Source organism: Homarus americanus, unplaced genomic scaffold (genome assembly GCF_018991925.1).
Source record: "Homarus americanus isolate GMGI-L3 unplaced genomic scaffold, GMGI_Hamer_2.0 scaffold29703, whole genome shotgun sequence".
In the NCBI taxonomy this organism is placed as follows: Eukaryota; Metazoa; Arthropoda; class Malacostraca; order Decapoda; family Nephropidae; genus Homarus; species Homarus americanus.
Genome location: NW_024718832.1, coordinates 483,804 through 497,899, shown reverse-complemented (window position 1 = coordinate 497,899; position 14,096 = coordinate 483,804). Strand labels below are relative to the sequence as shown.

General features: G+C 40.0%; 1 protein-coding gene across 1 annotated transcript; it reads left to right on the top strand.

Annotated features, from left to right (window-relative positions):
* The first annotated feature begins 5,386 nt into the window (after positions 1-5,386).
* On the top strand, positions 5,387-10,056 carry LOC121859852. Its single transcript, XM_042356817.1, has 5 exons — positions 5,387-7,186; positions 8,917-9,032; positions 9,311-9,321; positions 9,614-9,751; positions 9,933-10,056. The coding sequence occupies exons 1-5, from the start codon at positions 5,551-5,553 to the stop codon at positions 10,054-10,056; spliced, it is 2,025 nt and encodes a 674-aa protein (XP_042212751.1). The 5' UTR covers positions 5,387-5,550.
* Positions 10,057-14,096: the final 4,040 nt, after the last annotated feature.

Genomic DNA, 14,096 nt, shown 5'->3' with positions numbered 1-14,096 from the left:
AGCCTTTCGTGGGGTACACTGTCGAAAGCCTTGGCAAAATCTAGGTAAATATTGTCGATATTACCACCCCGTTCCAGAATATGAATCCAAATATCCAATACCTAGAGCAATTGTGTTAAGCAGGAGCGCCCCGGCATAAAACCGTGTTGGCAATCTTTTACAAGGTTGTTTCGTAGTAGATGTTCCATTGTGGCATCTCTGATAATACTCTTAAGTACTTTACCTATTATGCTGGTCAGGTTCACCGGTCTATAGTTGTTCGTGGAATGACGATCGCCCTTCTTGAAGATAGGACTCACATAAGCCACTTTCCATTCACTGGGGACGTTTTACTCATCCAGGCATTTACAAAACAGGATCTTCAGGGGCTCAGCAAGCTCGTTGCACAACTCTCTTAGCACTCTAGGATGCACCATGTCAGGGCCGGGACTCTTATGGACCTTTAGCCTGGACAGTTTATTTCTAATACCCTCTTCTGTGAACACAATGTGGGTCAGTGCTGTGTCGAACCGTCTGTTCTCAAACGCAGGAAGGTTAATCACATCCTCTCTTGTGAACACCGAGGAAAAGAAGCTGCTCAATGACTCAACTTTATCCTGGTCAGAATCTGCGTAACTATCATCTTCAAGCCTCAGGTCTGATACTCCTACTCGCGTTTTTAATTTCGACTTTGCATAGCGGTAAAACGCCTTTGGGTTTGACTTGACCTCGCTTGCAATCAGCCTCTGGAACTCCTTTTCAGCCTTTCTACACTCTATCTTTGCTTGGTTTCTGGCTCTTGCATACATCCTCCTGTCCTGTTCATCATTTGACCCAACCCACGTCTTTCATTTCTGGGTTTTCTTCTTAACTCTGCCGACCGCCGCGTGGTTCATGTGTAGGGATCCCCTCGTATTCCTAGAGGCACTGGGTTTGGTCTTGGGTATATATTTATTGATGAAATGGGTCACTTTACTAGTTATGATATTCAGCGAAGTGTCTGCGTTCTTGTGCCTTAATGAGATACCTCTCATCTCTTCCCTCATCCCGATGTAATTTCCCTTGTAATATTTGCACCTTGGCCTGGCCTTATCCTGAACTAGGTAACAGTTAAATCTGAATGACAACACTATATTGTGACTGGTACCAACTAGGGCAAGGTGTTCCAGTTTGGCCGCCATACCCTCCTCCTTTGTTATGATGAGGTCAAGTGGCTTGGGTGTTTGCTCTCCTCTGTAATGTGTCGGGTCTCTAACATGTTGGAACAGAAAATTATCTCTCAGAGTTTCTACAAAAAGTGTAGCAGGGTTATTCAAGTCATTTGGGGTGAACTCGTTTCCCAGTCGATGTCACCATAGTTAAAGTCCCCCATGATAAGGAGGTGTCTAGGGTTGAACATCGCCACGTTGTCTATTAAGGCTCTTAATTTCCTTTGATTTAGTGGGCCACAGTTTGGGGATCTGCAGATACATCCGACGATAAGTAAGTCCCCTTCCCTTTAATTTAATTTTACACCACTTGGACTTTTCAAAAACATCCTCTCCCTGTACCCTCGCCTGGCTGGCTCTATGGTCTTGCCGAGCATAGATAACCACAGCCCTCTTGCAAGTTTTTTGAGAAAGGTTCGTAAATGAGTCATATGCAGCAATACTGAACTCACATTCCTCTGGGTCGATTCTCCTGTTCTTGTACAACAGTTCTACAACTCCTACAATATCTGGTTGGTGTACTTTCAGTAGTGTTTCAAACTCCTCTCTCTTATCAAGAAACGTGTCAGTATTAGTGTACATGACATTCAAGCAAGAATTTGTTCTTGGTAATGTCTCTGCTCCTAGTAGTAACTCCGCCCCCCCCCCCAATCTCAGAAGCTGCAGCATTTGCTAAGTACACTGTATTTTGCAGGGTGTGGTTAGAAATGTCATTGTTTGCACGGCGCTCGCCTCTTCCTGTGTGGTAGGCGGAGATGGTGCTGTAGGGTTATGAAATATTGGGTCACACTCAGGATGGGATGGAGAAAGGGAACTCACAATGTGCTCACTGTATACATATTGCATTGGATGTACAATGCAGCTTGTTGCTGGGTAGGTAGCATGGTAATAAGCATTGAGTAGAGAGAGCTGAGTGGTGAGGGTGCCCAGAGGAGGGACACGCGGCTTGAGGGACGGCAAGTTCGCTGGCGGGAACGGCAGCCGCCAGGCTGGAGGGGAGGAGGAGGTGTTGCTTGCTGGTGGCACTGTGTAGAAAGAGGCTGGTCACAGCAGTGTCAAGCCTTATAAGGCGGGGGTAGGCGTGGGTAGATAGTTGACCCCCGCTCCGTGGGCGGCGCTGGAGGTGTAGGCTGGGGAATTCGAGAAGGTTCGGTGCTTGTAGGGGAGGAATCCACTACAGTGCCACCTCCCGTGTGGGGAGTAGAATGGGTGGAGGGTGCGCTGCTGCCCCCTGGCCCTTTGTCGACACACTTGCTTCCACTACCCTCCCCCTGAATATAACCCATGAAAACCAGTCCCCGTTCCTCCTTGACTCCTCCCTCTTCTGCTTCAAGTCCTGCAAGAGCTTCTTGCACCATTGTACTTTCCAGGCATTGTTGCTGCACTATCATAGGTTTGAAAACTAATGGTATGTGTGTCAATTCTACTTTCTGAAACAGCTTTTCATAGTTTACTGATTCTCGTTCATATTTCTTTATTTCTTAAATCGTCAAAGGTGGAGTTAGAGGAGAATAAGATGCCAAAGAGATTGGCTTTATCAGGGGGAGAATTGGCTATAGAGTTATCAGGTCGGAAGAGAGGAGGAAAAGAGGGAGTGCAGAAATTATTACAGATGTTTTTGGTTAAGGACCAGAAGGATCTACCAGAAGAAGAGTTAGTCAGGTCAACAGTCTTTCTTTTTATAAAATTCCGCTTGGCCCTACGAAGAATAACCTTACAATGATTCCTAAAAGTAGTGAAAGAGGAGCGGGTAACAGGAGGAGATAGTTTCATTACTTGATACGCCCTATCTCTCTCCCTACATGAAAGGGAACAAGAGCGATCAAACCATGATTGTAAAGTGAAAGTTTTGGTATAAGAAGGGATAAATGCACTTATACCACCGAGTATAATCCCAGCAATGCTGTCAGCACATACCAAGGCATCCCGAGTGGAAAAGCAACATTCTTCCCAGGGAAAGTCAGAGAAGAATTCTCGCAAGGATTGCCAGTTTGCCCTCCTGTAGTGCCATAGTTGGCATTTAGAGGGGGGTGGGGGAGGTGGTCGCGCCCAGTTTGATTTAATAGAAATAAGATTGTGATCAGAAGACCCTAAGGGGCAGAAATTGAGTATAAATAGTGTGAGGGGTTAGAGGTAAAACAAAGATTAAGAATGTTAGTAAGTTGAAGAAGCCGTAAGTCCAGAAAACTGAGAGGGCAAACATTTTTGGAATGAGAATTCTAAACTCTTGGAACAACGTGCCAGAAAGTGTTGTGACAGCACCGAATGTGAGCTGTTTCAAGACCAGACTTGACCAACATTGGAGCAGGTTCAGATACATTCAGGAGCCAGTGCATGCCCAGTACTTGCCAACAGTGTGTAACAGAGAGGTGTCCGACCGCCCAAGCAGCTAAAGTCGATCAGTGGTGAAGAGGATAAAAGTAAAAGTAATTGTAAAGAGGTGCTCACAGACTGAAAGTTATAGTACCAACTTCTATTAAATCACCCCTTGCCCATCTATAATACAGTATTAACTAGAAAAGTGAAGTCGTTTTAGTCTCTCTTGGTACAATACAAGTAACCCCCGAGATACGATGGGGTTACGTTCCTGAAAACCCATCGCTTGGTGAAAAATCGTAGATAGAGCATTATAACATGGGGTTCAATGGGATGCGTTTCCAAACACACATGTATCACAGACAAAAAAATTCCTACAATACTCGTACCACTAACAGTATCAAACAAGTAAGCAACTCACCATATTATATTGGATAAGTCTGGTCATCATCACATGTCCCCTTTGAGACTAAGGGGACTCTCGTAGGTGGGGTGGAGACATCACTCTGACTCCCACACAGCCTCTAGGGAGTCTCATGCTGCTTAACAGTGACAAGCTTCACTTCAGAGACACAGTTGTCTTGGATGCCTTGGCCTTTCCAGACACTTTCAGTGTTACACTGCTCACTTTACAGTCACAAAAACAGAACAAAAGCACTTGTCACAAAAACAGAATGAATGATAACAAAAACAATGATAGCGGCTGACACTGCTCTCATTTTCAAAATGACAGTCACAAAAATATAGGAAATATTACTTCAAGGTCACCATAGCACAGTTCAATCTAAATGTTAGTGCTGTCCTCTCACTTAGAAAAGGAAAAAGGCATACCGTAGATGTTAAGTACAATGTATGATGCTGGTTGATGATAATGCAATGCAATACCAGATTTATGATCGACAAAGAACCAAGGGGAGGGCTGTAGTGCGTGGGTTGGCCATGTGGTGACGTGTGGGTAGGCTGACAAGTGAAGGTAGAGATGCGAGGTGCACAAAGTTAAATATTGTTTCCTTATAAAAAGTCAGACTTGAGATAGAAAAATATAACTTACAATGCTGGAATCCATGGAAGACGGTAATTAATTTGAGTATAAACAACCCTAGTTTGCACCAGAGAAAAAGAATTCCGACCATTGAATATCGATGGATATCGTTAAAGCGAGCTGTTTGATCATATATAGCGAGATGGTGTTAATTTACAACCATCATTAAAGTGAAATATCCCATCTCGGGATATCGAATATCGGGGGTTATCTGCACAATACGTACTTGATGAGACTAAGTGGAGGCACCAATTTGGTGTAATTTTTGTCAGACGCCTCTGATCTGAAACATGTCAGCATCAGTTAGTCAGACTTCCTCTCCTCAGCAGCTGATATGGGATGAAGAGTATTGTATAAGTAAGCATAGAAGACTTTTATCTTGGCCACTGCTTTAATGCAACTACCGAGTATGACATCATTAGCCATTAGGGTAAATCAAAAGCTTTGTCCTTTTATCTTGGCCACTGCTTTAATGCAACTACCGAGTATGACATCATTAGCCATTAGGGTAAATCAAAAGCTTTGTCCTAAAGTTTATATTTTCATGTTAAATCTTCACTTAAATGGATACACATTTAAATATATTTTTTATATATTTTGGCTCAAAAATATCATTAGTATTTGATTTTAAAGAGCTTGTGGGCATCGCCATGAAACGCACTTTTCCTTGGGTATCTTAAGTGGGAAAAAATGAGATCAAGAGTGTGCTTTGTGCTGCATGAAAAGTGTCGAAGGTGCTTATGTGAATATCATTAATGTCAAGGAAAAAAAAAACAAGGGTTAAAAATGAAACATACAAGAGAGGAGCTGCAGCATAGGCAAAAAAAAGAGCCTGAGATGCATCGAGAAATGGAATACAGTACCTGTAGTGTACTGTATAGAAACAACTGAAAAGATTCAAATGTAAGTTGAACAGATTGTACACTTTTGTAGATATATGTAAGTATTCCTCACAGAAATTAACATGTTACTAAATGTGTAATTTTCATTTCAGGTGTGAATTTCATGGATCAAGCAGTTATCTTCAAGTGCTGTGATGGATTATGGGAATTAGAAATCAAACAGAAGATCGGTCTCCGTGAATGGTTATCTTTCTGCCTGACAATAGATCTTGAGAAAAATCACTGGAAATTAGCCAAGAATGGTGAGATCGTTGAAGGTTATGCCGATATCACAACAAACGCACCTGTAAGGATCCGTCCAGGAGGAAGTCTATTTTTTGGTCAGGACCAGGACAGTGTGGGAGCCTTCTTCAGCGAGTTTCAAAGTTTGTCTGGTCTCTTGATGGATGTGAAGATATATGATATGTTCTTCACTTCACAACAAATAATTAAATTTACCATGTGCGAGAACTTTATCAATGTGTATCCACCTATTGTGGATTTCTCGAACATCAATGAAGATTTTTCTGTTAGCAATGTAGATATTGGTGTAATAACAGGAGGTTACTGTAATAAGGCGAGGGATTTTGACCTCATCTTCCCTGAGCTTCGTGTGTTTGAGGATGGTGAGCTTCTCTGTCATATAGTGGGTGGAGAGCTTAAGGTGCCAGTAGACGATATGGACAACATGCGACTCTTCAACAAGTCACTAGTGTATGCTGAGCATTGTGGCGAAGGGACGTCTGAGACACTCTGGCTGGGTGTCAAAGGAAATGTGGCCACACAAAAATGGTATCATTATAGGAATAACACACCCATTAATTACTCAAAATTTGACAAAGATAATGGTTTGCCAATTGTACACCCAGACACCTGTTTGGTGTTCACTGGCAGCAAAGAAACGACCCCAGAATTGTACAGCACCTGGGTATCTTATGACTGTGAACAAGAAATGTGTACAGTCTGTCACTTTCAGCAAGTAAGACTATTAAAAATGAGAGGACTCTGTCAACAGTCACAATTTGATCGCGACTACTTCGTCACCCATGATCAAAGCTCACTTAGTTTTACAGGTGTCTATTACTCAGAGATCACAAAACATAAACCAAATCTAACTGTGTCACTCTCAGATTTTGGATATTGGATACTTACTCGTCTGGATAAACCTCACATCACGGCAATACTTCATATGGAGTCTCCTTCCCACTATCCACTTGGCCTTAACAATTGGGTAGTGGACAATGATGTATGTGGGGAGATGGAGATCACGCTTCTGATAACTTCATGTGAGGATCGCAAATTCTCCTGCTTTGAAGGAACCTGTATTGACTTGGAGCTGCGCTGTGACATGGAGGCCGATTGTCCGGATGGTTCCGATGAAATCAACTGCGATTTTCTCCAGCTGCCGAAGGAATATGACAAACTGAACCCTCCTTCACGCATTGAACGTGGGGAGCCCATCAAGGTGCACCTCCATATCACTATGTTGTCGATGCGACATATTGATCTATCCAACTTTAAATTTACATGTGAAATAGAACTTCAGCTTCATTGGATTGATAAACGCCTTGAATTTCACCACTTGAATTTGGCTGAGACTCTGAACATAATTGACGACATGAGTAACATGCCGTGGGTCCCGTTGTTTGAGATACTGGGAGATGGCGACACGACCAGCGACATTGTCACACGACGTGAACATCTCAGAGTACGACGATTTTCTAATCCTCTTTTAGACAACGATGAAAATTTATATGAAGGTAACTTCAGAGTCTCAAGTGTATTACAGATTCTTTAGGTGTGTATTTTATCAGAGAAAAAATAAATCACAGGTTTCTGCCATTGATATATGAATAACTCTCTTCCAGATTTACTCCGTGCAGTGAATGTTCTCCACTTGCACTTACAACACTTGAATACAGGGGAATAACAATGATAGATAGATAGATTAATAACAAAAAGTAAAATCATAATACAAGCCCACATAGATTTAGCATATACAGGTGCTCCTCTACTTATGAACGAGTTACGTTCCTGAGGCTTGTTTGTAAGTCCAACTTTATTCTTGTAGATACCAAACATATTGTAAAAAATTAAAAGATTATGGATATTTAGTACAGCTATACCCTTTAATACAGCCTTAAAACCTGGCTCACTCTTCTCCTCTTACGTAATGTTTGTTCTATCAGGAATTTTCTTCAAAATAATCCAGTCTCATCCACATTAAACACCTGTTCTGGTAGGTAACCCCCCTCACCCCTCAGTGATGATGTTTGTATCTCTGAAAGTTTGTAAGTTGAACGTTCTTAAGTAGAGGAGCACCTGTACTGTATACAATACATTAATACTGTAAATAGAAAGTGCAAATACAGTGGTCCCTCGGCTAATGAATGGTTCGATTAATGAAATTTCGTTTAATGAATTAGCTCCCATAAGGATTTTTAGTTCGATTAATGAACAAAACTTCGATTAATGAAATCCTTATGACAAACACGTTTTGTTGTGCGCATCAGCTGATTGGCCAGTCCGCCAATACAGTATAACCAGTTCTATGTTTACATTCGTTTCCAGTGGAGTAAATATCAAGAAAGTTGGTCTCTTGAATATTTCTGCATTTTTCATATTAAAATTATTGGTCATTCTGAAATTCAGTTCACATATTGATAATATACAGTGCAGAAATTATTATGAAACGTGAAGAAGGTCATTAGAACCAATGCACTCTGTAAAGAATATGGCATGTCATCACCAACTGCCTCTACAATCAGCTGTTTGATATGTAAGCAAAGCTGCCAGGTATACGACATACACACCTTAAAGTAAGTTACTCGGTAAAATACAGTATTCTATTGTTTTTTATTTATTATTGTACAGTATACTGTACAGTATAGAACTGTATTTAGTTTATATTTAATGTTTTGTTAATTCTATTACTGGTATACAGTACTTTGTATGTACTTTTTCTGTGAGTTGGAACCAATTACCCAATATCCCATTGAAATAATAGATTTAGTTAACCAAATTTTCAATTTATGAACGACTCTGTGGAACGAATTGTATTCGTTAACCGAGGGACCACTGTACTGTATACAAACAATAAAGAACAGTAAGTCAATTCAACCAAACTTCTTATCAGATATTTGCTGTTCCTGTTTTTGCCTTCCACACTTCTTCATATCCTGCCTCCAGGTTAGTATCTCCTGGCTATCTCGTTACCCAAATATCAAAACACATGTATTATCTGCCTGTCTTGCAATTTCATGTGCTAAATGCTGACTACAGGGAGAGGACTATAGTTTGTGAGGGAGGCAGAGGGTAAAGCCAGTGGTTGAAGTACTGTACTGTATGAAGGCTGGCAGGAGGAGAGGCAGCAAGAAGTGAAGGCAACAGGGATTTAGGATAGGAAATTATGCGAATTATGAAGGGGTACTTAGTGTCAGAGTGGCAGGTGAGGTAGACTAGCTATGAGAATGATGTTGACCCTCCACAGATGAGATATTCGAGGGGAAGCACAACCCGCTGGTGCTCGTCAAGAAGCTCACAGTCACCACCTCCTGCGACTTCGACTTGGAGGCTTTCCCCTTTGATACCCAGACGTGCAGGATGGTCAGTGTCACAACTCTTCACCATCTGTATAGTCCAGCAACCAAACCCTAAATTTATGGAGAACCCGGATTTGTCGTCCAGACAATGTTTTTTCACTAATTAGTATACATAATTTGAAGGTCCGGAATCCAAATCTGCTGGGTGCCACTTTGTCGCCCTTGGGGAAAATGAGATACTCAAGATGGCACCCAAGATGGCCGCCAAATACGTAAAGTTTGATATTTCAACCCTAAGCATCATCGACCAATTATATTTTGGTTGATTTTTTTGGTTTTCAGGGTCAAGGAATGTAATAAAAGTACTGTAGTTTGAAATCTGTTTCTGGAATATAAAGACGTATTTAAGATGGCATCCAAAATAGCTGCCGTAAATACCTTGTTTTCTTTTTTATACTTTAAAGCAACATATAATAGCATTATTTTTGCTAACTGATATTATTTAAAATTAAAGTAATATTCTTCTTCTTATATTATAGCCTATATAATAATTTAACAAATATTTGATATAAAGTATTTAATATTTTGGCTAACTGATTTTTATGTTTGTGACTCAACTAACTAATGCATGGCTTTCATTTCAAGAGTGCTGTGTCTGCAATCAGTTCATGACATCAGTATCAAAGATGTTCTTCAGTATGAATTATCACCAGTGCCACCTTCCTTATTTGAAGACAATGGTGATATGCGGACAGCGAAGAGTAAGGCCACCTTGAAGAAAAGGTTGGGAGTGGAACTTTCTTCTCGTTTCGTTGAACAAGCTGAAATAACTGGTAGATGGATGTGCTGTCCTATGGATCATCTCATGGCCTTCCAGGGATACAGTTGAGAACTTCATCAAGAACACAATTGCATACATCAGCAACATATTGCAGAAGACTGAAGTATATCTCATCTTTGACAGGTACTACCCAAAGAGTATCGAAGATGCAATGAGGATGTCAAGAGCAGGAAAAAAATGCAAGCTGGCACCATCAGCTGATCCTAAACACACAACTACCCCCTCAGAAAGTTGTGCTGACAGTTAGAGAGAATAAAGTGAAACTGATAGATCTTGTCTGTCAGTATCTACAGGAGAATGCCGAACTTCTTCCACAGAATGGTAGAAAGCTCATCACTAATGACCGAAGACTCAGTACCCAAAGAGATTCGGTTGGGTAACGTCATGTGTAAACCAGATATGAAAACGCTTCACAAAGAAGCGGATGTGAATACGTATAGCAAAACAGGTGTTATTTCTTGCCTCAAGTGGTGTTGATTGCATCAAAGTCATTTGCGATGATGTCACGGATGTGTTTGTACTGCTGATGCACTACTACTACTCATCACAGAAGTTAACCTGCAAGATATTCATGGAGAGAACTAATCCTTCAAGATCTACCATTGACATCATGGCCACAGTTGAAAAGCAGAGATCTTATTGATGACATAATGGCAGGGCACCGCCATACAGACATTGAAATCTGGTCATCGTCTTGACAAGCTTGGGAAAATTTTTGTTGAGATAACAGAAGTTGTCTCTCAAGCCACCAGATTTGTAGCAGCATGTTATGTATGACTCGAAAGTCATCCATGATATTTCTACTGTACGATTCGATGTTTGGACATCCAAAATGTCCAACAAAAGGCTGACTTCAGCTCCTGAGCTGAGATGCTTGCCTCCATCAACTGCAGCATTTGGAATACATGTGTTTAGGGTGCACTACCAGGCCATGATTTAGAGAGCAGCCTTAGAAATTGGTCTACCAAACCATGACCCAAGGCAGTACGGATGGTCAAGTGATCAGGCGTCCAATCTTCTGCTTCCAGTTCCATTGCCTTCAGATGTGTCACCAGTAACAGACATTATCCAGAAACTGATCAAGTGCAGCTGTTCAGCCAATCAGCCAGGTTCAACTGTTCGATGTAGTTGTGTTGCTGCCATGCTATCATGCTCCTTGTTCTGTTGTTGTCATGCAGGAAATGTAATGAAAGAACCATGACAACTCTTGATGTTAATGAGAAAGATGATGAAAGCAATGATGACAGTGTTGATTAATATCTAATATTTGAGTGTATAAATTTATGAGAAAAATACAGTCCTATAATTTATGATATTGTGGATCTTTACAGAGTCTGGAATAAGATGGAGTAAACCTTATAGTGTATATAAGATTAAGATCATATGTGAATATTTCTGTTTCCAGAGTATGTATTTAGTCACTAAATCACAACTTTCTCTTAAGAATGAAAGCAGAAATGTCTCTCACAATTATTTTGGCAGCCATTTTGGACGACATCTTAAATACAGTTGTACATATTTCAAATAGTGTTTTTGAAGTATCTGTGTTGCATTCTTTGGCCTGGAAACCTATGAATCAACCAAAATATAATTGATCGATGATGCTTACGGTTGAAATATCAAACTTTATGTATTCGGCAGCCATCTAGGACGCAATCTTGAATATTTTACTTTCCCCAAAGGTGACAAAATAGCACCTGGCAGATTTGGATTCAGCACCCTCAAATTATATAGAATGAGTCAAAAGCTTTGTCTGGACAACAAATCCAGGTAGAGTATTCTCTGTTTTCCCAGACTAGTATGATTGTTTGTTCTTGTGATATATGTTTATTTGTTTAAAAAAATTTCTGTCAATGAATAATTGCATGTAAATATGATATCTTACAGTTAAGCATACATATAGGTCAGTTCCTTTAAAAACAATGGAATCATTATTGAAATCACTTATCACTATGATTTCCATTAATGCGTAATAGACTACCCTTTACCTCAGGGTGTGTTACTGACAGGCATCACCAAGGAGTACGTGGCTTTAGTTCCTGACCAAAAGGGTGTGACCTTCATTGGGCAGAGGAAGCTGCTGGAGTACTTTCTGTCCTCTGAAGTCATGTATCAGCAGGATGAGGTTGGCTATTACATCAAGTTTGGAATATATATATATATATATATATATGGAAACAACGGAGTACCTTAGCTTTCGTCTTTATTCAAGACATCTTCAGAGGCAAGGTACTCCGTTGTTTCCATTTTCCCGTGTGATTTTATCAAGATATATATATATATATATATATATATATATATATATATATATATATATATATATATATATATATATATATATATATATATATATATATATATATATATATATATATATATATATATATATATATATATATATATATATATATATATATCCATTAGCCAGAACAATTGGTGCAGAGCACTTCCGGGAATGAGATATTTTAAGGGTAACGAGACGACTCTCTCAAAGAAGGAAAAAAATCCCTCATACACTGTACCTGGAATTTCCGAGAATTTTACGGGTAACATAAAATTTTTCTCAGAAATTCCATAAATTGCCCATTACATCATCTCTCGAACCTGGAAAAATGTCCTCCATCCCCGGAATTTTCCGGGTACTTGAAAATTTTTCTCGGAATTTCCGGAGAATGCGCCTAATTTTCATCTCTCAAACCTGGAAAAAACTCCCCCATCCCCGGAGTTTTTTCGTCTATCGGGAAAATTTTCTTTGAATTTTCCAGAAATTGTGCTCCTCGAAAAATCGTTCCCAAAGCCAGAATTTTCCTGAAAATTCCGCCTTTGGGAACGATTTTCTGAGAAAATTTCAATTCCGGCCAACGGACATATTACTGCATACCCACAGGGGGTCCCCGGGTTACAAATGGGTTCCATTCCTGAGGATGTTCGTAAGTCGAATTTGTACGTACTGTAAGTCGCAACACATGGTATATGCATCCCGTACTTACGAAACAATATTTAAAATCACACTACTTGTACAGGTATATCACAGCCTAAGTCCTTCTATACTTCTAAACTCACTTAATTTAAGACAACAAAAGAAATAGAATAACAAAATACAGTAAATGAAAGTAAAAAATAAGTCATCAGGTAAATAAAATACTGTACTGTAAATTTCAAGTTTAACCTTGTTCGTATTGGAGGGCGTTCATGTCACGGACCTCCTGTATATGAAACGTCTACATTAATGCAGTATTACTAGAGTAAGGTATTTGTCCAATAACAGTACATTAATTTTGTTTGAAAATTGCTGGTTACAGTACTGTAGATAATAGACAGAAATTGACACCACCTTAACAACCTACTTATCTGAGAGATTTATGAAATGTAGATACCATGGGAAGTATCTACTATATAGCAATATGACAAAGATCTTATTGTACCTATGTCGCCACACAGGGGAACTACAGTGGCCAAGCTGTGCTGCTCACTTTCCACAACATGTCCACCTTCTATGTCATCTCGACCTATGTTCCCACCCTCATCATTGTTGTCATTGGAATCCTCGTGTTCTTTTTTCCGTTGTGGAACTTCAATGAGAGAGTTATGGTGGGTCTGACAGGGCTGCTCGTTGAGGCTACCTTCTTCTCCCAGGTGGGTGCTGGTGTCATCTGATATTAATGAACCCTTTGACAGGGTGCTAAGGTTAATCTAATTACTACAGTTGATAGTAATTCTGTTTAGGGGAGGATTAATCTAATTATTCTGACATATAATTTTGATCATGAAGCTGGCATGAATTTATTTACAGGATAAAATCTACAACCTTGTAGTAAATGTCACATAATCACAATTAATATGACAAATATTAAACTGTATTCTTCAGTATTTATGTGGAGATGCCAGGATTTAGGGGTGAGGTAGCTTTGCAATACCTTGGGGAAAGAGGAAATTATTTCTAAATCAAATATGCCAATTACTAGAATGTGGTACTGATCCTAAAATCCCATTTAATAACTGAGCTGTCCACCATGTACCTTAACTAATACCTCACTCTGTCTGGGAAGGCACAGACCCAGGTGACTCACCCCAAGTGGCTAAGTAGAATCCTTTGATATTATCTATCCTTAGTACACTACAGTATACATTTTTGTACCCACCATCACCCCTATAAGGGGAGACCTAGACACATAAGTTCTCATCAAAGGAAGGAGGGTACCAAGCCATAACGTCACACCAGGGTGTACGTACCTTCACCTGTTGTATGTCATGGCTCATTTAATTATTCTAAATCCTCACTTCCTG

Coding starts and splice junctions, on each gene's coding strand:
- LOC121859852 (XM_042356817.1), top strand. CDS start 5,551: ATGGATCAAGCAGTTATCTTCAAGTGCTGTGATGGATTATGGGAATTA. Junction 7,187..8,916: donor CGATGAAAATTTATATGAAG/GTAACTTCAGAG, acceptor GACCCTCCACAG/ATGAGATATTCGAGGGGAAG. Junction 9,752..9,932: donor AAGGCCACCTTGAAGAAAAG/GTTGGGAGTGGA, acceptor CATCTTTGACAG/GTACTACCCAAAGAGTATCG.